Here is a 27,763-nt window from a genome sequence, read left to right as displayed (position 1 = left end):
CCCCCCCCCCAGTGTCTCTTTCACTTATTCTGTCTCCAGACCACTTAGGCCATTTTCATTTTCTACCTCTCCAAACAACAATAACGCCGTGTTACTTTATGTCTTTAATGTGACCGGAGAACTGTTTGGTCTGAAGTGGCCCGGAGGAAGAAGACCTGAGCTTATGCTAGTCCACTGACAGAGCCAGACCTGAGATGCACGATAAATAAAAAAGAGGGAGCGAGGTATAGAGAGAACAGAAGTGAATAGGAGGCATGCCTGTCAATCAGAGCCACTTAAGTACCTGGAGTCCTAGAGGGATTCCAGAAGCAATCGACCCCTGTCAATAGCCTCTTCATTGATAAAAGCAGAGAGGAGGAAGAGGAGAGTGAGGGAAACACAACACAGGAGGAAACTAGCTTAGCACTAGTTGCATTTCACAAATCATGATTTTATTGCTAACCGATCTGTAAATCATCTGCACATTCTGATTTGGAGGAATAGTTAGCAGAACTTTCACATAAAGGTTTTTTTCTTTTGTTTTTTAATCCAACTGATACAACACATCAGCAGGTCTTATAGACACGGTGCACCTGCAGGTCTGTGCCAAAAGTCCAGTGGTACAGAAGAAGAGATGCAATTAACCTTTTCAGTTTACTTGTAAAATACAGGGGAAGAACCCTGTAGTTAGAAGGAGCAATGGCATTTACCATAGCTGAAAGGTAAAGAGCGCCACCCACAGAAACAAACATGTCAAAAGAAAATCTGTTGACATTTTGTGTGAAGGAGAAGATTTACTTTATGAATCCCCCTTTTCACTGTGTGAATATAGAGAGATGGTGGAGTGATGCGATGCCATGTAGCAGCACCCTGGGAGCCAGCTAAAAACTGGCACCTCTGCAGATACCAGTCTAGTTCCAGTTAGTTCTAAGCACTCCAGAATACCACATTTGTAGCAACAAATCCACATGAAATGGTGAAAATTGTAATTGTAGTGGGGCTAAAAATATTTCTCCAGAGATGTCGGAATTAAAATCCAAAACTTGTTTTTTTTCCTCAAGGTAGCATGAATGTGCTCAGCAAACTTTATGGAAATCTGCTCGATAAAGTTAAATGTTTCTCGCGTAAAAGTGGAAAACCCGCCCCGATGGTGAGCCTAGAGAAAAGGTCAATAGGTCGCCAAAATATTAGGAATCATCCTCCTTACCTGTAGGGATGACAGATTAGTACCTCAGGCTTTCAGTCATGAGTGTTCAACAAGGGTCTAATGAAAACTCTACACTCCTGCAGACACAACTGCTTTCTCTGCTGTACAACAAAATGAAACATAGAGACAGAGCTAAAGTCAGAAAGGGAAGGTTTGTCAATATTTATTTCTCTCCCCTACATGCACCAGAATTAGACTTTTTTTTCCCCCTGGGTTTGTAAATCGCCTGCCTCTTCTACAAACTACATCTCCTATCTTTACCTGCTATCCAGCAGCTCTTCTCTATCCTTCCTCCTATCATCATCCTCCAGCGCTGCATCCTCCCACCATCCCCGTTCTTTAGAGTAGCCGAGACAGTGATTGATCTGGCGTGGAGGCTGTCGTGGGCCCTCCTCCTCCTTCAGTGGTTATGAACATGAGGCGGGCTGCTCTTCATAGATTTTTAAATTAGTGTCAGCTTTGCCCCAAAGATGTGTTATTGACTGATGAAATAGAAACTGAGCTCCAAACACTCAGTCCTTCCCCAGAGTTTTCCCCAGCCTGGTAATTGAAAAAGTGTGAAGGGAGTGTGTTCAAGAGAGCGTGCAACTGTGTGTGTCTGTTCCTCTGTTTGTGATTTTATGTGTTTGTGCGCTTGCAACTGTGCGCTCTTTATCTCTGCTGGAGAAAAATGCACAGTGCTCGCTGGAGTCAAGATTCGATTGAAGTATTGCATAGAAGATCTTTATCTCTCTACTCACCCACCCTGAAACATGAGTATTGTGTGCACCTTTAATCCTATAAATACAGTGTTCTTCATGTAAGGCACAGTTGGTAGACTGTAATGTGTCTGAGCCTACCACATAGCACCTGAGTTGTTGCATATCCTGTGTCTTAATCATTGTGCATGCATAACCTTTAGTGTGATTTGTCTGAGCTAAGCTGGCATTGCCTTATCTACCATGAAGTGCTGTTGGGAGAGGTGACACCTCAGGCTCCACAGTGCTTTTCCATTCCTACTTAAGTCTGTTTTTTTGTCATTCTGCCCACAATTTCTATCAGTAACAATATGATTGTGCTCTCACCACTAACTCGCCTTGTGTCTTCTGGCTCTGCAGGGTCGGACATGGCCATCTTTTGCCTGCTTTGTGGAAAGCGTTTCCAGACCCAGACGGCATTGCAGCAGCACATGGAAGTCCACGCCGGCGTTCGCAGCTACATTTGCAGTGAATGCAACCGGACTTTCCCCAGCCATACTGCACTCAAACGTCACCTACGCTCACACACAGGTCAGTGGAAGCGCTCGATAGCCATCTTCACTGCGATGGCCAGGCTTCAAGTTCATCAGTGATACAAAACGAAGCATCACTGTGCTTCATAGTGTATTACCCTCCAGTTCTGGGTTACGGCCCCTCCACAGCCACATTCTCCAGCTCATTCTGGGGAATCATTTGACCTTCCCAGACCAGATGGGATATGTAGTCCCTCTGGAGTATTGTGGGTCAGTCCAAGGGTCTGCTGCCATTTTAACCCAAAATATCTGCACGTGTAAGCCACTGGGGGACATCAGAATCAGAGATCAACAACACCCAGAGCTCCTTTTGACATGAGGGTGCAGTAGCTCAGACACCCTGTGAAAGGAACTTATGCCAGTCACAGTATCCACAAACATCGGTGAGGGCTGGTAGACAGACATCAAGAGTCCTCCCTCAAAGCCATGATAATCCAATTATTATATAAGTTATTACTTCAACTGTCTGATAAAATATTGACAGTTGACTAACTAGAATTACTAATACTGATTACTAATTTGCCATACTTGCTAGCTCTCACCACACCTTACTAATAATTCCTTCCTCCTGGTCCAACCTATTTTACATCAGAGGCTCAGGTGCACCAGTGCAATGCTGCAAGCAGCATATCTGGTCAGGAGATTACTCAACTCCGTTGGTCATGCTCAAATAAGAATTTGCAGCCAACTTGCATCACCATTTGTGTCTATCCCTTTATTATCAAATGAGCACATTTGAAGTCATTCTGTTTCCACCAAACTACTAATAGAGCCGAGCAGCAGGGGTTCACATTGACATCAAGGATTTGTCATTAAAAAAATGAAATTTGAGTGTGAAGTCCCAGGGATCAGTGTCATTTTAAAGATTTCATTTCAGGCATGTTTAATCATTGAAACTATTTGAAAACATTTGGGGTATTGTATGTGTGACAGGAGCACCAATTGCTGAGTTACGGTATAGACAAGCCACTCAGTCTCAATATTGTTATGACTTATTATTATTGTATTGCATGATAGCAAGACTAAATTACCATCTGACCCTAGGTCCCAGATCCCCAGAGCAATGCCCCAGCTTCCCTGTGTGGCAGTGGGATGTTAGTATTACAATTAATTTTAGTCATATATGGAAATATGCTCTACTTAAACACACATATCAACTGACTGATTAAAAGGGATGACCTGCTTTATTCCCTGATAATGAGGGCTTGTGTTAAAGACCCTCCCTGAGTCAAAATCTAGTTTTAAGACTTATTTCAGCTGATATTGGGTTTACATGGTGCATATTACTAACTACCTTTATTTAATGGGGGCCCTCATTGGTGACTTATTTTCATCATTGATTTATAATTTGGTTAGTTGTTTGTCCATAAAATGTCAGCCCAGGGTGACGTCCTCAAATGTTTTGTTTTGTCTACAACTCAAAGATATTCAGTTTAATGTCGTAGAGGACTAAAGAAAGCTAGAATATATTCAAAATTTCAGATCTGAAAGTAGGATTTCTTCTTAAAAAATGTTAAACATTAAAAAATAGTTGCTTATTGCTTAAAATAGTCGACAACTAATGGATCTTCGACTGATTGTTGCAGCCCTTTATTAGTCAGACATTAAGTTCTAAATCTTTTTTTTTCTTCAAATTTAATATAAATTCCTTATTTTGTCTCAGAAATCTGCGTCCTGAATCTCAGAAGAATTCATTATTTTTTCTTGTCTATGTATTGCACAACAGATTTTCTCTCAGATTACCAGTATAGTATATTACCACCTCCCACCCTGCTGTATTAGAGTAATAGCATACCTGACCATAAAAACAACTGCACGTTGTACAGCCGTAGTGGGAAAAACCTACACAAACCTTCCACTCTGACCCACTACAAGGATTGTGGTGGACAAATATAGCTTACAGTATAATACCACGGGGAAAAAAATATGTTTTATTTTAGGAAATGGGAGAGAATTATGTTATCCCGTCGCAGTTACACTGCCGCTTCAGCTCAGCTGAATAAACAGCATTAATTCAGGTCATCACAAAATGAATTCTGCAGCAGTCAGACGAAGCTTATTTACAGTGACTGTTTCTTTTTTTTTGTTGTTGTTTTTTTCTTCAGTCCACTAGTAATTCTCTCACTGCTGGCTCTCCACTGAGGCGAGGCCAGGATACTAATACATTGTTGCGAGGGAGCAGAGGTAGCCTGACGGATGCGGCTATTCAGAGTGAAAAAAAAGAAAGAAAAAAACCCCGTAACCATGACAGAATATGAACACATGGAAATGAATCCCATTTCACCGGCGAGGGATGGATGCTTTCCCCCCCCCCTTTCTCTCTCTCTCTCACCCAGCCGCCTGTCTGCGACCTTAAATAACAGTCTCACTGTCAGAGCCGATTTAGCTCACCAGCTCACGGATAAATATTTGAAACGAAAGGCAGTGAGATGAGAGCAGTCGGCCCTATTTACAAGTCAGGCAAATACACCATTAGTGTGTGATGGTGGTAGGGGCTGGAGGAAGGTGGGGGGGATCGGGGTAAGGGTAAGGGGTGGACGGAGCTGCTTGAGCCGCCTGTACAGTAGTGGTGCACACATCTGCTCCGTCTAGCAGACATTGGAGAGGACACAAGCGTCGTCTCTGATCCACCTGCCCACCCGGGCGACGCAAATGTCACCTCAGCTCGTCTGTGGAGCCGCAGATGAGACTTTGCAGCCTCATGCCACTTTGAACCTCATCCCGCTGTGGGCGTGTGTTAAATCACAATGAGCCAGCCGTGAAAGCAATCGTGGTAAAGTATTTGATGTGGGAGCCTTTTGTCAGGGATTATAAAGTCAGATGGGTGCCAGAAATAGGTCCTAATTTACCCTCCAAAAAAAAAAAAAGACGAAGAAGTAGAGGCATGGTGTTCCTCTACATTTACACTTTGATGTTAATAATCTCATTCACACTTTGCTGGGTAACAAGGCAAAAATAGTGTTTAAAAAGAGACAGAGCTAGACAGCGTATCCACCCCAGAGAATCAGCCTTATATGTTTACCTACATGCAGCCGGGTTTGTTTACAGACATATGCAATGTCCTCATCCAACCAAGTCCATCTGAACGCCTGTCCATATCTCACAGGTTATTGTTATTATCCTACATGCACCATAACTCCTCAGCACCCTTGTTTTTTCTTTTTTACCTTTACCCAGAATACAGAGTCCCATAAATCCTCATCCAGAACAATATTGTGCTTTCCTACTAAAAATTTGAAATTCAAATGCATTTACTATGGCTCTATTTGCACGGGACTAGTGTTACCAGAGGACAAACAAGTTCTGTATTTTACTGACATTATTCTCCCGGATATGATGTCAAGGCTTTGTCATCCATCTCATCATCTTTCGAGATTTGGTTCTCCTGATGGATTTGAGCTTTTAGCAAATGGATCGACACACTGTGTAGCAAGATGAGCCTCCTAAATTTGTACCCAAAATACTGTCAGAACTTTAATTAATAACTGCCAACACAGCCTCTATAATTCTGGACCGGGAAAGAGGTAGAAAAAAGGCACAGAGAAAAAAAAACAATATTTATACCCGTTTTTCTGGGGTTTCTCCCGAATTTCAAGGCCATCTCTTGGGGAACTCATGTAATTTTTATGACCTTCAAAATTCATTACGAATAATCGTCGTACACAGAGTTTGTCTGACGTCAGCCAAGTGAAGTGATTGGTTTTGATTTTAATAGAGGGCACTGTAGCGAAAAATGACATGAATTATGTTTATTTATTTACTTAATTACGAAAACCTCCTGTATTTTCAAACATAATTTTGACAGATATGAATATTATCACATGACCTCTGTGTTTGACAAAATATGGAGGGTAATTTGCACTGGAATTTGTAGTTTTTTAAGATTTGCACAGGGTTCAAAATTATTACAAATTACTGGAGGTTTTTGGTTTTATTGGTTCCACATTTACTGTATTGTCTTTGATTGATGTTCAGTTATTGTGTCTTTTTAAAATATTAACTCTAAATCAACATATAGCTTAAATAACATTTAGGGGTGTTTTTTTACCAAAACCCATGCAAAGCTGTTGACGGTACTGTTTTCAGTTCTGAACAGCGTCCCCTGATCTCCCCCCCCCCACCTGCGTACAGCCCCAACAAGCTTCACCACTAAGGGGTTCAGGCTACCTGAATGTAGCCTGAGAGACAACACCCAGGGCAAGAACTGTCACAAAAGACATATAACTTTTATGTTATTAAAGGTCTGTCCGTTAGTGTAGCCAAGACAAAGATCAAACAGTTCAAATTCTGGACTGCAGGATCAAACTAACTCTAATAAAGAACATATTCGTCTTCGCAAACCATTCATACATTTCCAAAAAGTGCATCTTTTATATACACTGATATTGGTGAACATCACATACTATCAGAGAACATCTTATCCACATCACTCAACATAATATTGTCTATTAATTGCTAAGCAAATATTATGATACAAGAGGTGGGTGACTCATACATGTTCTCATCTGTCCTCTTATTTTCTCTGTATTCAGAGTGATTCATCGCACACTCTTCCAGATTTTTATTTTTATTTTGTAGGCACAAGATGTGAGTCAAGATGTGTTTTAAAGCTTGTATTTAATTCTGCACAAGTCGTGTATGTTTGGATTGACTGTGCAGGAAAGCGGCTGATTACTTCCTACTAATATATCACTCTTTTCCAGGGTGAAACTAGGATTTTTTAAAGAAATAAAGAAATAAACTGCAGAATTATTCCAATGTTCTTCCATTTTATTTCAAAACTTTTTCAGAGGTTATAGCAACAAATACATATACTTCCAGTTCCAAATATCTATATAAAAACAACACAGTAGAATATTCTCTTATCTTGTACTAGTTTTAATACGGTACATGTGAGTGGTTATATGAGAGTGCGTATGGGGTTGACCTGAAGTTATTACTGGATGCAGCGACAGAGGAGGGCAATCCTCGATGCAGCCATTCCGGAGTGTTCTTTCGGGGGTTTTGGGTCATGGTAGTATTATTTCTGGATGTTTAGTAGCACCACTAATGTGATCCTATGCATCCAATGCTCCACCTGTTGACTGTTCTATATTCAGATGTGATTATGGAGGCCTGCGTGTCTGATTCAGCCACCTGTTGAACCATCTGCAAAGTTTTCGTTTGCAGATTTTGATTCACAGCCATTGTGGGCAGTCATTGTAGAATTAAAAGTAAATGGGGAAAAACCGCTCGAGCTGAAAAGTTGATCCAGTTATATTGCCTTAATAATGGCTTTTTCAAGGTCAGAGTGTTTAAGTGCGGCAGCTTTATGGTTTAGCGGCGTAATGAGGCGTCTATTTTATACAGTAGTCTTTAGCACACATGCAAAAAGTCACGTGTTCCCGCAGGTATTTTTTCTCACTGGAAATGAGTCAATTTTAGCAAGAATTCCCCAGAAATACCAAAATCTCAATTCCCAGTATCCAACCCTAATTTTAATGGACAGACTGTGGCAGCTCATCTACCGCAGAGAGCTTTCTAGATATAGCTTGGTTATTGGTTGAGTCACCGTTCTGTTGTATCGACTGACAACAGAAAGCAGCCAAAAGCACTTTTATGGACATTCATTACGTGTGCTTCATTTTACCTGTCTGCTGGCTTATCTTTTGAAAGCAGCCTTGCTGGTGCGGGCTCTGACACTGGATCACCATTTAGGACGAGGAAGGAAAAAAAAAAACAGATTTAATGGTGTTTATTCCAGCATCTTAATCATGTCATCTCTCCTCCTCTCCCTCGCTGCGTCTTCTCATTTTCCTCCGTCTACCTGCAGTTTCATAACCTTCTCTTAACACGCCAGGATATTACACACGCTCAGCTCCATGTTGCCTCTTTATTTACTTTCTATATCTTTATTGCATGTATGTACTCTACAGTATAGGTTCAAGAGCTGTGCTTACAACAGTGGCAGTCATGGCAGCTGTGCTATTCCCCCTTCCCTAACACCACACACACAGACACACACACACTCGCTCTTTACAGACCAGGCCTTCATTAATATTCCGTTGTTGTGCACTGTCTGTGTGTAAGTGTCTGTGTGTGTGTTTTTTTTTAAACCCGGAGCCAATTTGCTGTCTGCTATGGCGGGGTGTTTTGTGTTCGCAGCTGTATTTGATAGTGCTACAGCCAGAGAGAGAGAGCGAGAGAGAGAGGATAGAATTGAATTTGGAGAGAGAGAGAATGAGCCAGTTCTGGTCCTGGCAGTGATGGAGCCCGGTGATTTACAGCCTCTTACCATATATAATGAACACGCCCCGGGTGCCCATGGGCACAGGCACCCTCAGCAGTCCTTTGGGGTGTCAAAGGAGGTGATAGAGAGAGAGGGAGGGTGTAAATGTAGAGGTGAGGGGGGGGAGGGGGTCAGGAGACGCAGGTGGTGATGCTCGGGGGCACCCAAGGGTCCACTCACCATGCTGTGGTTCCACCTCACTGTGCTGGGTCCTCATCTGTGGCCTCCCTGCCATGTGGTCACAGCAGAGAGAATGAAAAGAGATAGGAGGGAAGGGAAGGAAGGGGATGAGAGGAGGAGAGAGGAAGTGGCAGATTTAGGATGGACAGAGGACATGTGCCCATTATTCTCCAGCCCCCGTGAGAATATCCCAACAAAATGAAGTCCTGTCTAGCCCTTTACATCCTCACAGTGTGATTATAGAATTGTGTCTGATTTATTTAAAGCTCTGCAGTGCAGCTTTGCACTTTGGCGTCCCCGAGTGGCTACAGGAGATAACATGCATGATATGCATCCCAGGGACAAACAGGATGCTGGAGCTGGCCAGCAGCCGCTCGGCATGTTATACCGATCTGTCCTTTTATGCCTCAGCTGACAGACACACACACTCACGTCTGACACTGTGTGGACGTACAGTATCTATTCCCAATCAGAAATCAAACATTGTTATGTGTTGCCTATTTATTACACCTAATCAAAGTTACCTTCTCTCTCAGCTCAATTATCTATTAATCTGTTGATTATTTTCTCAATGAATCGATTGGTTGTTTGCTCTAAGAAAATGAGAGAATTTGGACATTTTTCTCAAAAAAGTCAGTAAAAAACAAATCAGTCAAAACAATTAATAGATTATCAATTGTTGTTAATTTAGTTTTTATGGGTAATGGCATACAATGAGTAGCATAGTATAGTAGTTTTGTCATTATTAGTTGGATATGTTGTTTTGGGGGCCTCAGACTTGCATATATATATATATATATATATAAAATGTAAATACTAAATCTAACAAAATGTCAGTAGTTTGCATTGAAAATAAATATTTCATCTTGAGATAAAGTGTAAAGACTTACAACTGCTTTTGAACCAGGACTCCCCTGAAAAAGAGATTGTGAATCTTAATGGCAATATTCCATGTCCAATATTCCTGGTGAAATAAAGGTCACATAAGAAATAAAAATAATAACTTCCATGCTGTTAGTGAAAAATTTGAGTAATAAAGTCAAAATGAAGTGAAATATAACCCACATCAGGAATTCAGAACATCTGTACAGAAATCAAGGAGTGATGTCAAGGTGGACACTATATTGTTCTCTATATTTATTGTTCTGTTGCATTCTGAAATTAAAGATTGGCACAATGCACACTATATTTTACAGTAAATGTTGTATATTCTTTTAAGTAAAACAAGTGTATTGAAACGAGGAAGACTACAAGCTCTTTCTAGCTAATTGAAGATTTTCGATGATGCTCGCTAACAGCAGACGTTAGCGGAGCAACAGGACATTAAACGTAAATAACCCTCCATAGGCCTCCTCTGAGTATTAGCATCCCTCTCGCTGGTCTGATCGGAGGCCCTAATTAAAGGCAGGTGAATCTGAGCTCAATTATTATTCTTGTAGCGTCGTGTGAGCCCACCGAGCTCCGTGATGGATTGTGATCTCTGCTGTGGTTGAAACGCTAGAAAGAGCACAATGTCTTACAGCGGGAGCCACTGATAACTTCACGCAGACAAATAAAGACTGTCACTTTTATTGATTTTCACCCAGCCCCCACCACCGCCGCCATATACACCCACATCCCCAGCTCCATCCCTGTCTCAGTTTTATCCCTCCTCCTGCACCCCCTCCATCCCCATCAAAGCTTCTCTGTAATGGGGGAGGCGTCCAACATCACATGGCATCTTTTTTTCCATGAAAATCTAGCACCCAAAATATGATCAGCATTTAAAGGGTGTCGACCCTTCATTCCTCTTTCATGCCTCTCCTCCTGAATAAACCAAATAAACACATACATACTGTATATACGGACGTAAAAACCTTAAATAAAATATGCAGGATGGAAGTGAAATTGTCTCCTAACAGCGGGGCAGCGGCGGCAGCACATAACGAGAAATGCAATTTATTCCCTGGCACGTTGCTGCTCGGACAGGCAGATAATGAAAGGCATAGGTCACTGATGGTGACTTAAACCTGCAGCAGTGGAGTGAAATACATTAATAAATATCCACAACATTACTTGGCTGGAGAGTGTAACCGGGGAGGGGTAGGGGGGGAAGCAAATGACGCAAGGAGCAGCTCCTCATCAAACACTGGAATACAATTAGTCTTTGGACTGCTGGTGAGAGCCTCCTGCAAATCATAATATCCCTGATCACTGACATCTGAATATCCATTACAGCTGCCCTGTAGGGACCTGTGCGCTGGCAGCCTGAGGAGCTGAATGTGATGCCTGTTGTCATTTTCATTTCTGAAGCCACACATACTGTACATCCGCTGCCAGTGTCTGAAATGAGTCTAATGTCTCAGAATGAAAATGTGGCGCTCCGTAAATAAAAAGTGAGAACACATTTACCCAGTGTGAAAGGACTACACAGAGGAGCCATGAATAGAAACAGACAGTACGCTGACAGTGAAGTAATACATTGAAAGAGAAGGTATGGAGAGGCAGATAGAGTTGTGCACTTGACTTCCTTTCCTGTTTCTGATCTTTTCATTTAACCAAAATGTTACCCTAAATGCCTACAATTCTTAGAGTTAAACCGAATATGCATCAGTAAGGTTATCCAGGTTATCCAAGCATTGTGAGACTGGGACCGCATGGTCAATAATTCATCTCATGGCCAGTGAACAGCCATGACAGGCTACAATTATTTAAGGCTTTACACAAAACAGCAGTGCAGGTGATTTGTAGAATAGACAAAAGATGGGGTTACATTTGTCTGCTGGTATTAAAGCTGTATAGCGTGAGTATCCATTAGAGCGTGTTGTTCTGGCAGTGTGCATAAACCCACCAAAATAATCAGACAAATCGTTCAGTAATGTGGCTCCCTTTAGGTATCACTACATCCAACAATAGTCAGACTGCTGCTGAGAGCCAACCGACCACAAAAGACTGACTTTAGTTAAAGTTTTAACAACATTCAGATGAATTTGTGCTTCATTGTTCTGCCCCTCAGTCGAGAACTGTTGTACTTTTGCCTTTCTACAACAAGGTCTTGTCTGCTGATGAAGTGAACTTTGTTTGTCTTTTTCCACTTTACAGCAGGGGACCACCCATACGAGTGTGAGTTCTGCGGGAGCTGCTTTCGAGATGAGAGCACGCTGAAGGGCCACAAACGCATCCACACAGGGGAGAAGCCCTATGAATGTAACGGCTGTGGGAAGAAGTTCAGCCTCAAGCACCAGCTGGAAACCCACTACCGTGTGCACACAGGTACTGCGATCGAACTGACAAAGATGTTTGAAGAGAAAAACGCTGCATTTATTGATGGAACTGCTGTGTGCTGGAACTCTGTCTTGATTTTCAACAGTTTATCTTTGTGCATGTCTAGTCTCAAACTAGACATCGTTTCACCACTTAACTCCCTCTAAAACTGTGATTTTCAGACTTAGATCCGAGGACCAACAGGGCTCCTTGAGTGGTTATAGAAAAATATTTAAGTATTTTAACTTTTATTTGAAGTTGAAACACCAAGGGAAGACATAAGATTGGCCATTTTGAACGATTGTAATTTATAGTGATCCTAGTATGAACATTGATTGACGATAAAGACTTTATCTTCCAACCTAATAATAAAAAACAGTTACTATGATAGGATGCCTGAAGACATAATCCTCTCTAATTCAGGGTCTGTGGTCTAATGTGCATCTATTGTGGACATGGAAACAGTTTGGAAACCCCTGCTCTAAAACAACAATCCTTTTCAACCATTTTCTTTATGTACACACACAGCCAAGATACAACATGTTGATTAATTATGCAACAATTTTACCTTAAAATAACAGCTTCCAAAATCATTTTTATGGTATACAGACTTGTAATAGGCAGAATGATGCCTCATTCCCACTCGGCACCCCAAACGCCTGTTCTTGCGCTATGTAACTTGGATTAGGTGGGTAATGCCCAAGTGCACAATGCTTTACAGCCCTATGTCAACACCAACTGTTGGTCTTAAGCTAAAAAGCTAGCTGGGTATTCTCAGTGCATGTCTAACCTACAGTATGTAGGCCCCACAGAATCTGACAGCTACAGTAGCTTGTAGAGCCAGGCTAAACGTTTCCCCCTGCTTCCAGTCTTTATGCTAAGCTAACAACGTCCTGACTCCAGCTCTGTTCTTTGAATATGAGGTTATATCTATGCTATCAGTCAATAATAGTTATAATAGTAATAATAACCTTTATTTTGTTGTCTTACACTTAAATGTGGATATTGTTATCCACCTAAAAATAGATAAATCTGTCTGCCTCTATTCATGAGTGTCATGAACACTTTCAAACTGTATCAATGAGACGTCATCTCATTATTCCACTTCTCCTAATAAAATATGAATGCAACATTATATCTCATCGGCCCTCATGATATCACAGCGTTGAAACACGATGCAGCTTTTGGTGCCTGTTAAAGGACTGTGATGTAGGAAACCCAGGCACAGACCCGACCAGATGAATATCTCTGTTGCTGTGATACAGTAGATAGATGTCTCAGAAGACTTTGTATTGATCCCAGTATATTTAGAGCCCCATAAAGATGTTGACACAGTGATAAGCTGGGTGCCCTGGAGAATGAGTGCGCTCTGCGTACCAGACTGAGTGAGGATACCACGAGTGCTCACCAGGATGGCACACGGCCAAGGCTTTATGCTTCCTCACCATCTCTTTTTCTCTCACGCACACACACAGCAGCGCCCTCCCGTCTCCCATTCAATAAGCCAGCTGTTAAGCCACACTATCAAGGCAGCCTGTCCAATAATTGGCTCCCCTCCGTCCACCCTTTCCCCTTTTGTGTGGGGGAGGGGGCTTTGCGTTAAGCCGGAGAGCAACAGCAGATAACAAGAGCAAGTGACAAGCTCACAGTCAAAGGCCACCTCGCACAAAAGGGAGCTGCTTGATGAATCATCGACATTGGCAACCTAACCCCCCCGCCCCCTTCTCTCCACACATCCCAAATGCCAATGGCAGATCAATACCTGGGCCCCATTTGCAATTCATTATTAGCTGGTTATTTGAGGCGACCCTGTTTACAGTGTGGTTATCAATATCATCAGAAGGTGGGTGTCCACACTGCTGCACATGACGACCTGCAACATCGTATTTACGCTTATTGGCTAAATGGCACCATAACCAAGCCCCCACGGAGGTCAAGGTTAACCAGGGCTCCGAAAGGACAGACAGAGCGAGCGGCAGAGGCATGAGGCCCGTTTTGCCGCCGCACACGTGTGAGGCTCCAGCTGAAAGGTGACAGCAAGCGCTGGGCCAGATCACTTCCGACAGCTCATTTCAAATGCCATTGGTAAAGGTCAGCATTTACATGTCTAATTTGCGTCTGCCGGCTTGAGTGCTGGTGGATTATTCCCTGCCATCACTCAAATCATTAGCACATTTAGGATGGCTGCTGTTGCTGAATTGAAATGTGCCTCTTGAATATAGCAGCCCCCACAGCAAGAAAGCAGCGCTGCACTTTGATTTATGACACCTTCAGGAGTTGTCTATGGCAGGAGCTGTATTTTGTGTAATGTACCATAGATTAGATGTGGTTTACAAGAAATGCCAGACATTTAAACATCACATATTCCTGGAATTTTAGCCTGTTTAGATCTTTATTTAAATGTTATTAGATTGTCATTATGACTCCGTATGTTGACAGATTTGACCATCATTTGTGCCAGTTATGAGTGGTGGAAGACGTATTCAGATCCTTTACTAAAAGGTCGAGTTTGTAACATTTCAGAGGATCTACTGGAAGAAATGGGATATAATGTTTAACAATAATATCTGATGTTTATGGATTGATATTACCGCTAAATTAACATCTGTGTTGTATTTTACTGCTGTAGATGTTTAAGGTTGAGCTCATTTTAACTACTGCTGGGTAACAATGCATCATATTCTATAAGATCATCAAATGTTTATAGCGTCGCTTTTCGTGAGCTCAGAAAACAGCCCTGTTTTCAGGTTGTGACAATGCATTTTCCACCTAATCCAAGATGGTTTTTAAACATTTGATTTAGTTTAAGAAGTAGGAAGACAGTTTATCCTTCAGTTTATCACAAAATGAAGAAATCAGATAAATGATTCTCACTAGAGAGTAAAGGTATGAAGACTGTAATCTTCAAAGTAACTAAAGATGCTAAAACATGCTGACTACAAAAAAGTGTGACAGGGCAACAAACACAAGCACGTACTTGTTTTAGAAACTCTCCAGCTTTTTCTGACACTTTCATGTGTGGTCTTGAAAAACCTCTGCTGCCACATTCGATTTCATAGCAGGACGTGTTTCTCACACTATTATATGAAAAAAAGTCTTAAACAGTTCCAAAACCCCAATACAGAAGGGTCTTTTAATAAAGAGCAGTAATGAGAATTGATAACGACTGGACACAAAGGATTTCTATCCCCTCAACCACAAGAATAATTAGAAGATCATTTTGTTATAGCTGCTTGAGGGATAGTTTGATGAACCTGACTGGCACTGTGTTGATGCTGTCTCTCAGAACAAGCTCCACTACTGTACATTTATTCTTTTATTCCCTCTTTCTCTTTTGAGTTGTACCAATTACTGAGGGCAGTTGGAATGACTTTAAAGAGTTAGTGTGGTCTCTTACTACTGCACACTGCTGTTCGGGAGACAGTTGGGATTTCACTCCTGGGTTTCGACTTGTCAATCGCTGTGTGCACAGTCCAATTATCATAACAACACCAGATTTTCTTGTGGGCCAGCGGGGTGAAATCTGTGGTCTCTAAATTAGTGTCGATGGGCTATTTTTCACTCTTGAAGCCCTGACATGGAGACTTTTTTTACTTCTTACACAACAGGTGCATATGCTGCGGTGTGTGTCAACAGACAAAATATTGCTGTGAAAGGAAAATTCAGATTTATTACACTGTGGATCTTATTTCTGTAGTATTGGACAACACATCAGTAATAAAAGCACTATCACTGAGTTAATAATTGCTAAGATCACTAAAAAGAAGTTGGAAACATGGGTATAAAACAAACCAGGTTGAAAAGAAATACATATCATATTTACCGCACGTGGCTTTTCTGTGCGATTAGGGAGTGTTGCCAACACTTTGGGTGCACTCAGTTGCAGTTTTACCTGTGAATAAAGTGATTTAGACCAGTGGTTCTCAACCTTTTTGGTGTTGAGGACTTTCAAATTAATACACACCAGACTGCAGACCCATATTTGTTAAAATATAGTCTCAGGGATCCCTACTGAGGAGACTTAGTTATTCCATATAGGGCTGTCCCCTAATAGTCGACTAAACCGTTGCTTAACCGCTGAGAAGAGTCGTAGTCGATCCCCTTTTCGTTAGTCAGATAGTCACAGAAGAAATAGCCTTGTCACCGAGACTTGAGTATCTTTGAAGCAACTGCTGTATGTGTTAACTGTACTAGCTGCCATTTGCTACTAATTTCCCTCATTTCTTATGGGGAACCCCTCGAAACCCTTCAAGGACCCCTGCGGGTCTCCTGACACCAGGTTGGGAACCACTGATTTTAGACAGTCAGTGTCTCCTGCTCTTGCATTGCATTGTAGCAATGTCATTGTGTTCCCAGATTTCCTAGCCATTACCTTACTAAGTACAGCCTCCTAACATCATAGAAAATCATGGCCAAAACTATAAAAATAAGAGCCAGGTTGTAATAATACTGCAGTGGCTATAAACTACATAGCAATTTGGCTATCAAGTCATAGAAGATCCATACTGGATCCAACAGTAATATTACATTGCTGGCTCAGGCCTTCACAACGATGCTCTGATGTGCTCTGATGTACCACACTGCTTTTTCAAGTGTACTGTTTATGGAACAACAAGGATTTATTGGAATTGGTGGAGATAAGTGAATTTTCTGGTCTTCTGGTGTGAATGACAAAAGCCGCTGTGTTTCCTAGAACACCTCACAGACTAATACAGCTTCTCCTTCTCTTTCAATTGATTTCTGTATCAAATGCATTTATTTCCTGATTAACACGCACATCACGCTTCAACAAGGACATAATACTGTCACTGAAAGGCACTATGGCTAACGCAATTGTTGTCTTCAACCCCACCCTATCATCCTTAGGTGAGAAGCCATTCGAGTGCAAGCTGTGCCACCAGCGATCCAGGGACTACTCGGCCATGATCAAGCACCTGCGCACCCACAACGGCGCCTCACCCTACCAATGCACCATCTGCCTGGAGTACTGCCCCAGCCTGTCAGCCATGCAGAAGCACATGAAAGGCCACAAGCCCGAAGACATCCCGCCAGACTGGCGCATAGAGAAGACCTACCTGTACCTCTGCTATGTCTGAGGCCAGGAGAGCGAATGAAGAGAGGGGAGGGTACGTGTAAGGGTGGGGACGGGGGTTGGGGGAGGTGAGGGGAATGTAATTGAGCGGATAGGAGGCAGGAGGCTATGGTGGAGTTTTGGCGATCGAGGAATGTCAATGGCAAGAGACTCGAAAGCAAGAGGGTTTGTTTTCTCTTTTTTCTTTTCATGCAAAGGCGGCGACGACCGACGGGGTAAAAGGGTGGTGATGATGGGACAAAAGTGCTAAGAAGAGGTGGACTTGGACACGGGGTGAGATTCTCCACCATTGTTCGGATTCACCGGGTCATTCACTACATCTGCAACTGTGTTATTGTTTCGGGTGATTTCATGCAGCGCCATAAAGTGAGCGAGCTGCACTGGTTCTCAAGGGCTATCTCAAAGACACATTCTCGCCATCAGGAACCAAATCTTTCACTCCATTTTGAGTTATCCAAACTAATCCAAAGGGGTTTTTTTGTTCTGCTTTGGTTTGTTTACACTTACCCTGTTTAGTCAGACCATTTTGGATCACATGAAGAATATGTGAATATGATCAGATTAGGCCCCCAGTTCATCAGGTCATGGTTTGCTTTCCAAGTACTGAGGAACTGCTGGCTTTCAGAAGCCAAAATCCTTCATCTCATGGCTACCTTCAGCCTTCATGGTACGGTAGTTATGAACCACGATAAAGTTTGAATGATCAGCTTTGGCTGAAAAATTCTTTCCATCCCCAATAGGAAATGTGTCTTTTTTTGCAACCCCCCATCATTTCTGCCCACGCAGTAGACACAGCTCTTCCTACTTTTCACAGAAATCTGCCAGTACAACCTGTCCATACATAACATCCTTCAGATGCCAGCGGTGGCAGCGAGATAGCCCCTGAGAATCAGCAGCGGAGCCAGTAGGCGTATGCAGTAGACAAAACAGTTGAACTGGATGAATGGGAGCACTAAAATACTGCAAACCAAGCACCTGTTTTGGTTGTTGGGGAGGAGGCGGGGATGATAGTGCTGCTTTTTTTTGTTGGAAGTCTCCCCAGTTTTCTCAGTAGTCTTCCTGGTTCTGCATCTCTGTCAGATGAGGGCTGGAGAAAGTCGAGTCACCACTGGCCACCCACGGTTCTCCCCAGAGAAACTAACTTCCGTCACTTTTTCATCTTATATTATTTTTAGCTCCGCATCATAGTTTATCATGGCTTGATTGCACAGGTAAAACAAATTACGACAACAGTCTCTGTTTGATGTCTGCAAGTTATATCATTTTTCATTAAATAATAACTCTCTATCACAGTATGCCACATTAAACCCAGCCTATCCACATACTCAGCAATAGATGACTGGACTGCTTTTATCCATGTACATTAACCAGATGACTCTCGTTATCTCACACTAATGATGAACTACACAAACTGACACATAAACAGTAACACTTTGACCGCAACAGATCTGTCTATTCACCGCAGTGATGGAAAATGGGAAAATAGGAAACCGCTGCTTTCCGTGGGAGTCCTGTGACTTCGACCGCTCGTAGTGAATGTTGAAGAAGTGCTGGGAATGCCTTAGCTGCACGCCTTTGTTGAAGGTGGTGCGGCAGGTTGAAGACTGTTATATGGCATCAAAACATGAATGTGAAAGACTGTGAGCCAGGTTCGTACGAGGCTGTGTGAGAATACACAGCAGGTTAATGCTGCCTTTCACTGGAAGTCAGAAATCTATTATTCTCACCTTAAAAGGTTGTTACAACTCGGAAGATTTTCTCCATCCAGCTTCAAAGGCTGTTCCCCGTGTATTAGCTAGCTAGCTAGCGCCTGTAAATGCTGATATGCGTTTGAAATTAATGTGTAATCGTTCACTATCAGGCGTTTTAATGTTTTGTTAAAATGATCTGACGAAAGGGCTGAGCAGTGATCTTCAGATTCAGACTTCAGTGTACGGAGAGGGAAGGCTGGATTACTAACTGGCCTGTGAAGCCCCAGATTCAGTGTCTGTCAGTGGATTTTTATTTGAGAATATGCACCACTGGAGTAGAATATCAACTGAAATCAGGACCTTAAGGTTGGTCCTGCCTTATCTAGGGTCCTCTCCTGTAGTTATAGTACAGATAGTGTGTTTAAATGGTGCATAATCCCAAATATATTTGCATTTATTTAAATTACCACTTGAGCAAAATATGATTAATAATATTCTATGCATACGCTGCTGTTTGTATTGGATGCTCGTGCACACTAACGTACGGAGAGTTGGAGGAAAGTAGGGCCCTCGTCTTGCAACCGAGGCCCGTTTGTAGGTAAATGCAGTCCCTGCTTTGAGGGTTGTTAAATGTTATGTGTATTTACAGTAAATGCTCCCATGCTGCCTGGACTGAAAGGCTTATTTTGGTGAGGAGGAGGTGGGAATTTTCCGACTTTCTGGCATCTCTGAAATGCAGTATTAGACCTGTGTGACTTGCGCAGCCGCAGGTATTATGGCTGAACCTTTGGCTTTAATGAGCATCACTGCATGTCACAGCGTTACCGGGGTGATCACATATCCAAATGGCCGGTGGAAAAGGGGGAAATCACTGATGGGACGAGACACGGCCCAGCAGCTTAGGGGGCGACCAATAAGACGACAGAATAAATCAACTCTTTCTCTGTGGTTTTGTCCCTGCGCTTTGTCTCTCTCGTCTCCTGTTGTTGTTGTTGTTGTTGTTGTTGTTGTTGCTGTTGTTGTTATTATTGACCTTGAGTTTGATCTCAACACATCGTACTTGAATTACCTCGTTTTGTGACCTCATGTTGCTTGTGTATTTTAATTTTCCCTTTTGTTTCGTTTGTACACTTTCTGTTCATGAGCGTGTGTGGAGAAGAGGCATTGCACAACATGATGAAGCAATGTGTACGCAGAAAAATTAAGTGCCACGGTGAAGAGATTTTGTTTTTTGTTTTTCTAATGTTGTGTATTTCTTTGTGCATTACTTGTTACCAAACTTGGTATTATTAACCCCGCTTGTTAATGAGCTGGAAGGTTTGGTCATTTGTTATAAAAGCTACCTCTAAGTTGTTTTCATTTTTTGGCAAAAGCACATTTTTTTGTGTATTTGTGTTTTGCATTATTTCATCATTGCTACTTCATCTCATGCTTTTTTTTTTTTTTCAAAAGTTGATTTATGATTGTGTTTTTTTTTTAAGCAAAATGTATATAAAAGGGTAAGAGATAACAAAAGTAGAGGTGGATAGGATTTTGAAAAGTCAAATGGATGTTTATTCTTCTCTTATAGTCTCCCCCTGCACCTCCAACCACAGACGAGCAGAGGAAAAAAAAGAAGCAATTTTGAAGCCTTAAGTGATGAGTAAGAGGGATGTGGCAGATAAGAGGAAGAACTATTGCTTTTTAAGAAGGTTTAAAAACAAGAATTTAAACTTGAAAATATGTGAATAGAAGTGTAGTTTTGTAATGTGAAAAAAAAAAAAAAAGAAGGTTCATCAAAAACACTGAACCGCCCAGGACAGGTCATATTTGCAGTGATGCAGAGTGCGTTGGACAATTGGAACTGCAAGTGGTAATCAAAAAAAAAAGAAAAACCAGAAGGTTAAAAATAGAGATTCTCTCGGCTGACAAGCTCTCTTGAGAGATGAGCGTATTCCTGAACAAGAGCCAACAGAGGCAATTTGATATATAAAAATTGTGATATTTTTGTATTCAGTGTCAGTCCTTTTTCCATTTGTGGAGGGTTACAGCAGGGCACAAATATTTGTATTTCTTTTTTTTTTTTTTACCTGTTTTTTTTTTCTCTCTCTGGGTGTGAATCATTTTTGCCTTGCTCCTCTTTGATATTGTTGGACAAAAAAACACGTGTGTGAACATATTGTAATAATAAGTGTCGCTTTCTGGATGTCAATTGCATTGTAGGTGAAGGACTAAATCTAGCCGCCACAAATTTTACGAGTGTGTGTATGTGACAAAAAAAAAAGGTTAAAAAAAAAAGATGATAAAAACACGGGACGGCAGGAGGACGCTGCCAAACCGACCAATTAGTACTTGTCATTCACAATTTTTCAATCAAACTTGACTGTCGGCGTATTTTTTGTTTTGTTTTTTGTATTTGAAAAAAAAAAAGAAGAAGAAGGGATGGCATGTCCCATGGTGTCTTGCCATTTTATTCTCAAACACTGTGAGCTGAGGGGCTTTTTCACCCTCATATAATATCCACCCACTATAATATACCCAGTCACGGCTCAGTCTGAACCACCACAATGCAAGACCTGATCAGTCACATTATTCCTATCATCGTCCTCTGAATGTTTTCTACTTTTTCGTGCGGGTGAACGAGTGCGTACAAGAGTGTGTAACTACGTGAGTGTGTGTGTGTGTGTGCGTGTGTGTGTATTAGTGGAAAAATGCACTAATCAGATCAGATACAAAATAAAATGATATTCTATGCCACTTTTTTTCTCTATGTTGGAAAAAATATATATATACATTGGCATCGTTATAGTTCTTCCCTCAGTGTTCCTCCAATGTTTCTGTACTATCTTTGTGCCTAAAAATGGAATTTGTTCAACAAAAATATCCATCTATATCTGCTTAGTTTCTGTATTTTCAGAAGAAAATAAAAATGGTGTCTCCAGCACCCTAGGGATGTCATGACGCTCGAAAATTTTCTTTTCTTCTTTTTAAAAGAAATTGTGAATAGAGCAGGGCTTCTTTTTCAAGGACTGCAATAAACCCTTAATGCTATTGAAATAGCAACTGGGATTCTGCATTTGCTTCTTTTCTTAGGCCGTACTCTGTGATTGGCACCCAAAAGCATTTATTTAGCGACACAAAACAAAGCATAGGAAAAAATTTTAGCGGCATCCAGACAGACTGCAGCCGCTTTCGGGACAAAATCTGCTCCATGAAATAGTTTTTTTCCCTGCAAGCAGTTCTTGTTCTTCACTCAGATTGTCTATTTTTTCCCCCTCTCTTATGTCAGCAACAGGTTTGTTGATGAGAACTTTATATTGCTCTTGAAAAAATACAAATAAAATAAAAAAAAAACTCCATTTGGCTAGGTTGGCACTAGGGTATTCCCCTTCTGCTTTGCTTCAGTTTTTTCTTTTCTTTTCTACAAAACGCATTTAGAAGGGGATGTTAAATTCGTCAGAGAGGAATCATGGCATCCCTGGAGCTGGCACTCTGTGTTTTGGTGTGGTGTTTCTAGAACAAAGTAGCCATTTCATGCAGTGTTGCAATGCATGTGCCATCGAGGTCTAGACTAAAAACTGTTTGAGTAACAAAGCACCAAGACATTGTATTTTTTTATATTAGCACTGAGGACCAATTGCCCTGTCGGACCAAGCATAACAAAGCTTTTTATGTAACAAAGCTTTTTTCTCTCTCTGTCTTTCCCTGGCTTGTCTGTGCTACTTCTCTCCTCCATTGTTGTGATAGCACAAGTGCCAGTCAAGTTGCTCTGTATTAAGAAAATAGTGTTTTTATTATGATTTGAATTGTTATAGTTTTTGTCTACCTCAGCACCTAATCTTAGCCTAATCTTAGAAGGTGCCCAATTATTATTTTTTATTTTCTTTATTTTGTTCTCTTATTGTTGTCAGTTGTATAATTTTTTGAAATTTGCATTAGAGCTTTGCAAAGGTCCTTTGTCTTTTCCAGCGACAACGTGCTATTTTTTTCCCGTGGCAGTACGTTTCCTGTTGAGCTGTGCCACCAATCTATAGCCACCGTCTGTTGATATAGAGGTTGTTCTTTTTTTTGTTTCTTTCCATGTAGAATCAGACACATCTCTTTGTAACATTTCAGTGTTCTCTGATGGAGTGTGAAAAAAAAATAAAAAGGAAAAATAAAAGATTTAATGCTGCAGGTTCTCTTCTCCATGTTGTCACTAAAGTCAATGTTGTGCCTTTGATAGTGAAAATATAAAGAATATTTCTTTTTCTTTTTTTTACATCCTACTAACAGTAGATTGTTTTTTGTAGTGGACTTTTTTTGTATTTTTATTTATGAGTCTCATAATAAAAATCAAATCATGATGTTCAGTTGTATACTTTCAATCTGCGGTTAGAAAAAAATAAAAAATGGACTTCATGTTGTCTGTCTTAGCACTCTTTCTGGCTCGCTATTTGTTTGAATTATTTTTTAAAACAGAAGGTGATAGAAAGGATCTAACAAAATAATTGATTTTAGAGCGCTTGTGTCTTTGATCTTCTCTTTGATATCATAAAGTACTACCTAAAAATCTCTTAAATATTTCAAGTTAAAGTAAAACACCAACAACATCAACTTATTTTATTCCTTTAGTTTCTATTTTGTGTATTTTGTAGTGATTAAAAAGGTAAATAAATCCCTATTTTTTAATGTTTTTTTCATCTTTGTTACACTGTAAAACAGCATATCTTAATAAATGAAGTCAATTAATATTTTAAACATCCAAAAAATGTGGCGTCACTGAATTAATGCTAACAAACAAACTGAACTAATGAATTGTTATAGTAATAACTTGTAAACTTGTGCATTATTTTAAGTATTGGTGATATAATTCCAGTTTGTTCCATTGACTCAATTTCTTTAAGCGCTATAATAAAGACTTTTAATTGTTTTTGTTTTTCTTTTCGTTTATAAATCCTCATGCATCCAAACATGTCCTAATGATCCCCCAAAGTGCAAAGATTTGATTTCAGTCACATAAAGTAGCAGCAATAATTACATTAGTTGATCCACAAAAAAAAATTGGCTACCATTTTGATAATTAATTGCAAGTTTTCAACTGTTTTGACAAGTAATCTAATAATTAGCTTTTGTGGAACTAAAGGACCTGACAACAACTTCAGTGGTAACATTTGTATAAAAAAGATGTCTTACTTTATTTAGATACATTTAAATAAGTTTAAGGAATGCTGCATACGACTGATATTAGTTTTAAGTTCAATTAAATTAATGGAGTTGGTAAAAGTAATTCTTTTACCCACTTTAACAAATACTTAAGTTACTTCTACTCAAAATGTGTTTCATGTTTAAATTGTTTGAGTTAATGAACTTAAATAATGTAAGGTGTTACACTTCCTTAAACAGTTTGAGTGGAACTAACTCATTGGGTTTTAGAGTGAAAAAAAAACACTTTCATATAAATAAAACACCTGAACATTATTTTAAATACTCTTACAATGACACGCAAGAAGCATAAAATAGATATTTGTATCCAAGACTGCTCAGCTTAAATTTACAAACACATTCATGCTCCCGAGAGGATGAATCCTTTAAATTGTAATAACCCATATTATTATAAACTTTTTTTTAGGTTAGCTTATTTACCGCTTTAATTCTGCTGCTACTAAATCGATGTCTTTTCTCTGCTGGTTTTTCACTCCCAGTTTAAGTATAGTTTGCACAACAACCAAAAATGGGCTTGTATAGCATGTCAGTTAACGAGCATGTGAACCAACAATCATAGAGACTGGTTAAAGCAGATCTTGAATTAAACTGATAAGTTGCTGTATTGTTGGTTTTTTGTGCTTGCAGGTTGCCCAAAGATGAATTCAATGCCTGCCTTAAATGAGCATACAGCTGACACACATTGATTTGACGTATTAAATACATTGCCTTACTGTATCTGATGTTTCTACAGCTGCCCTGCTGATAGGAATTCAGCACAATACCTGCAGGCAGTTTACTGTAACCTCTCCTGCCCCTGCTGCTATACAACACGAGCTATATGGCAGCCGGGCCAAATGGAGCACGCTCAGCTAAAAAGATTGAGACATAAACAACAAACCCGGATTCTAAAGATCATTTTAAAGGGTTGTTTCTCCGAATTTTACAGAAACATTCTTAGTAGAAAGTAGTTCATAGTGAGGTATGTGCATTATAACAGAGACAGACACTTCACTGTTTATTTATTTGCAACAAACCAATTTCCATTCACGTCCATTGTGGAGGCAGAAATCTCAGGGACATGCAGAAAAACCTAGACGATACAAGATATTAAAAAATAAAAAAATGTAATAAGACAAATTTTTTTAATTAAAACACTAATAAAAGATACAAGATAAAAGAAAAAAAACTATAAAAACAGCCCATGCTAGCTTAAGTAGTTAGTAAAACAAGTGCAGAGGTTGAATAATTCTCCATAATGGATTTAAATTCACCAAAGGGTACAGGGGTATTTATCCGTAGGGTGCTTTTTATTTTGCTTTTTATTTTTATAAAAATATATAAAATAAATATTTTATTTTATTTTTCAGAATGGCACAATGAAAAGTTACCACATAAAAATAATTATACAGTACAGTACCTCCATCAAGTGACAGCCTGCTGGTTGGTTCTATAGCCTTTAAATCACATCAGTCGTTCTAGTGTTAAAATCCAGTAAAAGGCTTCGAGCAGTACTTATGTGAACTTCTTGTCATAATCCAGTTTAGTTCTCCTGTATGTAGATTCCAACCAGTATCACGCCATAGTTACACTTTCAAAATAAAGCCTTCGGGGGCAGCTGGTGACCGAAGAATGGCACAATGAAAAATTACCACATAGCAATAATTATACAGTACAGTACCTCCATCAAGTGACAGCCTGCTGGTCGGCTCTATAGCCTTTAAATCACACCGCAACTCTAACAACAACGACGGCGATGTTCTGCCCCCCCGGGCAGTTGGTCTGGTGTTCTGGTTCGCTTTAGCACTGCCTTCTGGTCAAATGTGGTATTATAAATAGGAAACCATAAACAGGAAACAGGAAGTAGAAGCACATGTTCAGAGATCTCAGCAGATCAACACGGTGTTGGAGTGTCTGTTGGAATCATATGATCGGACCCATCGTAGCATCGCCTGTGAGTAGTTTCTTATCATTTGCAAGGATGTCACTGTTGAGGAATATTTGTCTTTAATGCCACATTTTTATGTTTGTATTAGATTAATGTTAGATACTGGCTGATAGGAGGTCTTATTATATGACATATTCAGCCTTGTTCATCAGTGAGGATGCTCACACCACTATCATTATTGTTCTTGGTGTGAAACGTCCATCATGAAACTACTTGGTTACGTTTAGGAAAAGATCGTACCAGACAAAATCAACGTTGACATATAAAGACATATAAAGATGGACAACATGACAGATCTCCAAAAGTGAAGTCAAAACATCGCAATCGCCCCCTGGTGGCTGACTGCAGTACATGTAGTAAAGCCCGCTGCCTCTATGTTAGCAAGGGACGTGGGCTTTTTTTTTGTGTTTTTCTTTTTCTGATAAGTTCGGTTTTATTAGTTAGGCTGTTTGAAGCTGTAAAAACGGGGTTTTATGTCAGGATTGACTGAGCCCTGCTCGCTATTGAGTCAGCCGGATCTATGGACAGGATGTTGGCATGGCAGCGTCTGTATCCAGAATATTTTGGCTTCATTTCTGTACGGAGGATGCAACGTTTTATGTCATTGCTTTGAGCCATTGATCCATCCAACCTCCTCCCAACGTGGACTTTGTCGCTCTTTATGCTACTGCTTGTACTGGACCTTCATTCACGCGCGCGTACTTTTCACATCTAGGCGAGGTAAAACTGACACTGTATCCTCTAAGTCCTAGTCCTTTTCGAAATAGGGGTCTCTAGGGGTTCTTTGTAGTACTGCAAGGGGGTACCGATACTGTTTTTTTAATAAAAAGTAGATCTTGCATAACTCCCTAAAATAATTATAAAACTATGAGTATCAATCCCAAACAGTGAGTAGTTTGATAAGCACATGTCTACCATATTCAATATTGCTATTTTCACATCATTTACTGTCATTACATCTCACAGAAGAAGCAGAAGAAAAAGAATGCAATAAACCCAATCACATTCATGGTGATCTATTACACGATTGTTGTAATGTGTGTGGCATCATGCCTGCAAAGAGCAAAACATGAAATGATGCAAAAGTTAGCCCCATGCATTCATTTGAATCAACAATCTCTAACCACAGTGCTCGACTGAATGCCGCCGCTCACTGTCGACAGCCCGCTGTACGCTTCCACAAATGTTCACAGTTGAAGCGCCTTCCTCTGTCTGGCCTCACCAGCTGGCTGTGATGTGCTAATGGTAACTACTGCAGCACTTCAAGCCCGACTGCCTTTTGTCTGTTCTGCCTCTCGTGCCATAGAGGTCATAAATGCTATCATTAGATATGCAGGGCGTGTGTACGTGAGCACCTCTGTCGTCAACGCGTACGATTAGGTCATCTATAGAGGGAAGCCGGAGCTGCAGACACAAAATGGATTTGGGTGGTAGATTGACCTGAACAAGCGATTTAGTGATAAGTCGTTTGGCAGGTTGTCGCTCATCTTGATCTCCTGTGTTTGTGTTTTTGAATGCTTTAGCAGTTGGTTAAACATATAATTTTGTATCTTTGCTCAAACATTTTGTCGTACAGTAGGTATTGAATGATGAATGATGAATCTAAGCAACTAAAGCAAAGTTAAAGAGGCACTTTTTACCCAATCTGTCTTTCAGTAAGATAAAAAGATTATCAGTCTAGTGTTTGCAGGACAGAGCTTAATTCAGATTCAGATTCAGATT

General features: G+C 40.5%; 1 protein-coding gene across 1 annotated transcript in view; it reads left to right on the top strand.

The window, feature by feature from the left end:
- zbtb16a (zinc finger and BTB domain containing 16a) overlaps positions 1–17,278 on the top strand; it is a 146,887-nt gene extending 129,609 nt beyond the window's left edge. Inside the window, exons 5-7 of the mRNA XM_035666524.1 lie at positions 2,284–2,454; positions 11,986–12,156; positions 17,014–17,278. Of these exons, the coding sequence (XP_035522417.1) occupies positions 2,284–2,454; positions 11,986–12,156; positions 17,014–17,243 (572 nt within the window). The 3' untranslated portion in view covers positions 17,244–17,278. The remainder of the gene's footprint in view (positions 1–2,283; positions 2,455–11,985; positions 12,157–17,013) is intronic.
- Positions 17,279–27,763: the final 10,485 nt, after the last annotated feature.

This window comes from Morone saxatilis, unplaced genomic scaffold, assembly GCF_004916995.1.
Source record: "Morone saxatilis isolate NCDOM2014 unplaced genomic scaffold, NCSU_SB_2.0 Contig20, whole genome shotgun sequence".
Lineage (NCBI taxonomy): Eukaryota > Metazoa > Chordata > Actinopteri > Moronidae > Morone > Morone saxatilis.
Note: the sequence above shows the minus strand (reverse complement) of the source record. Positions and strands in the feature narration are given on the sequence as shown.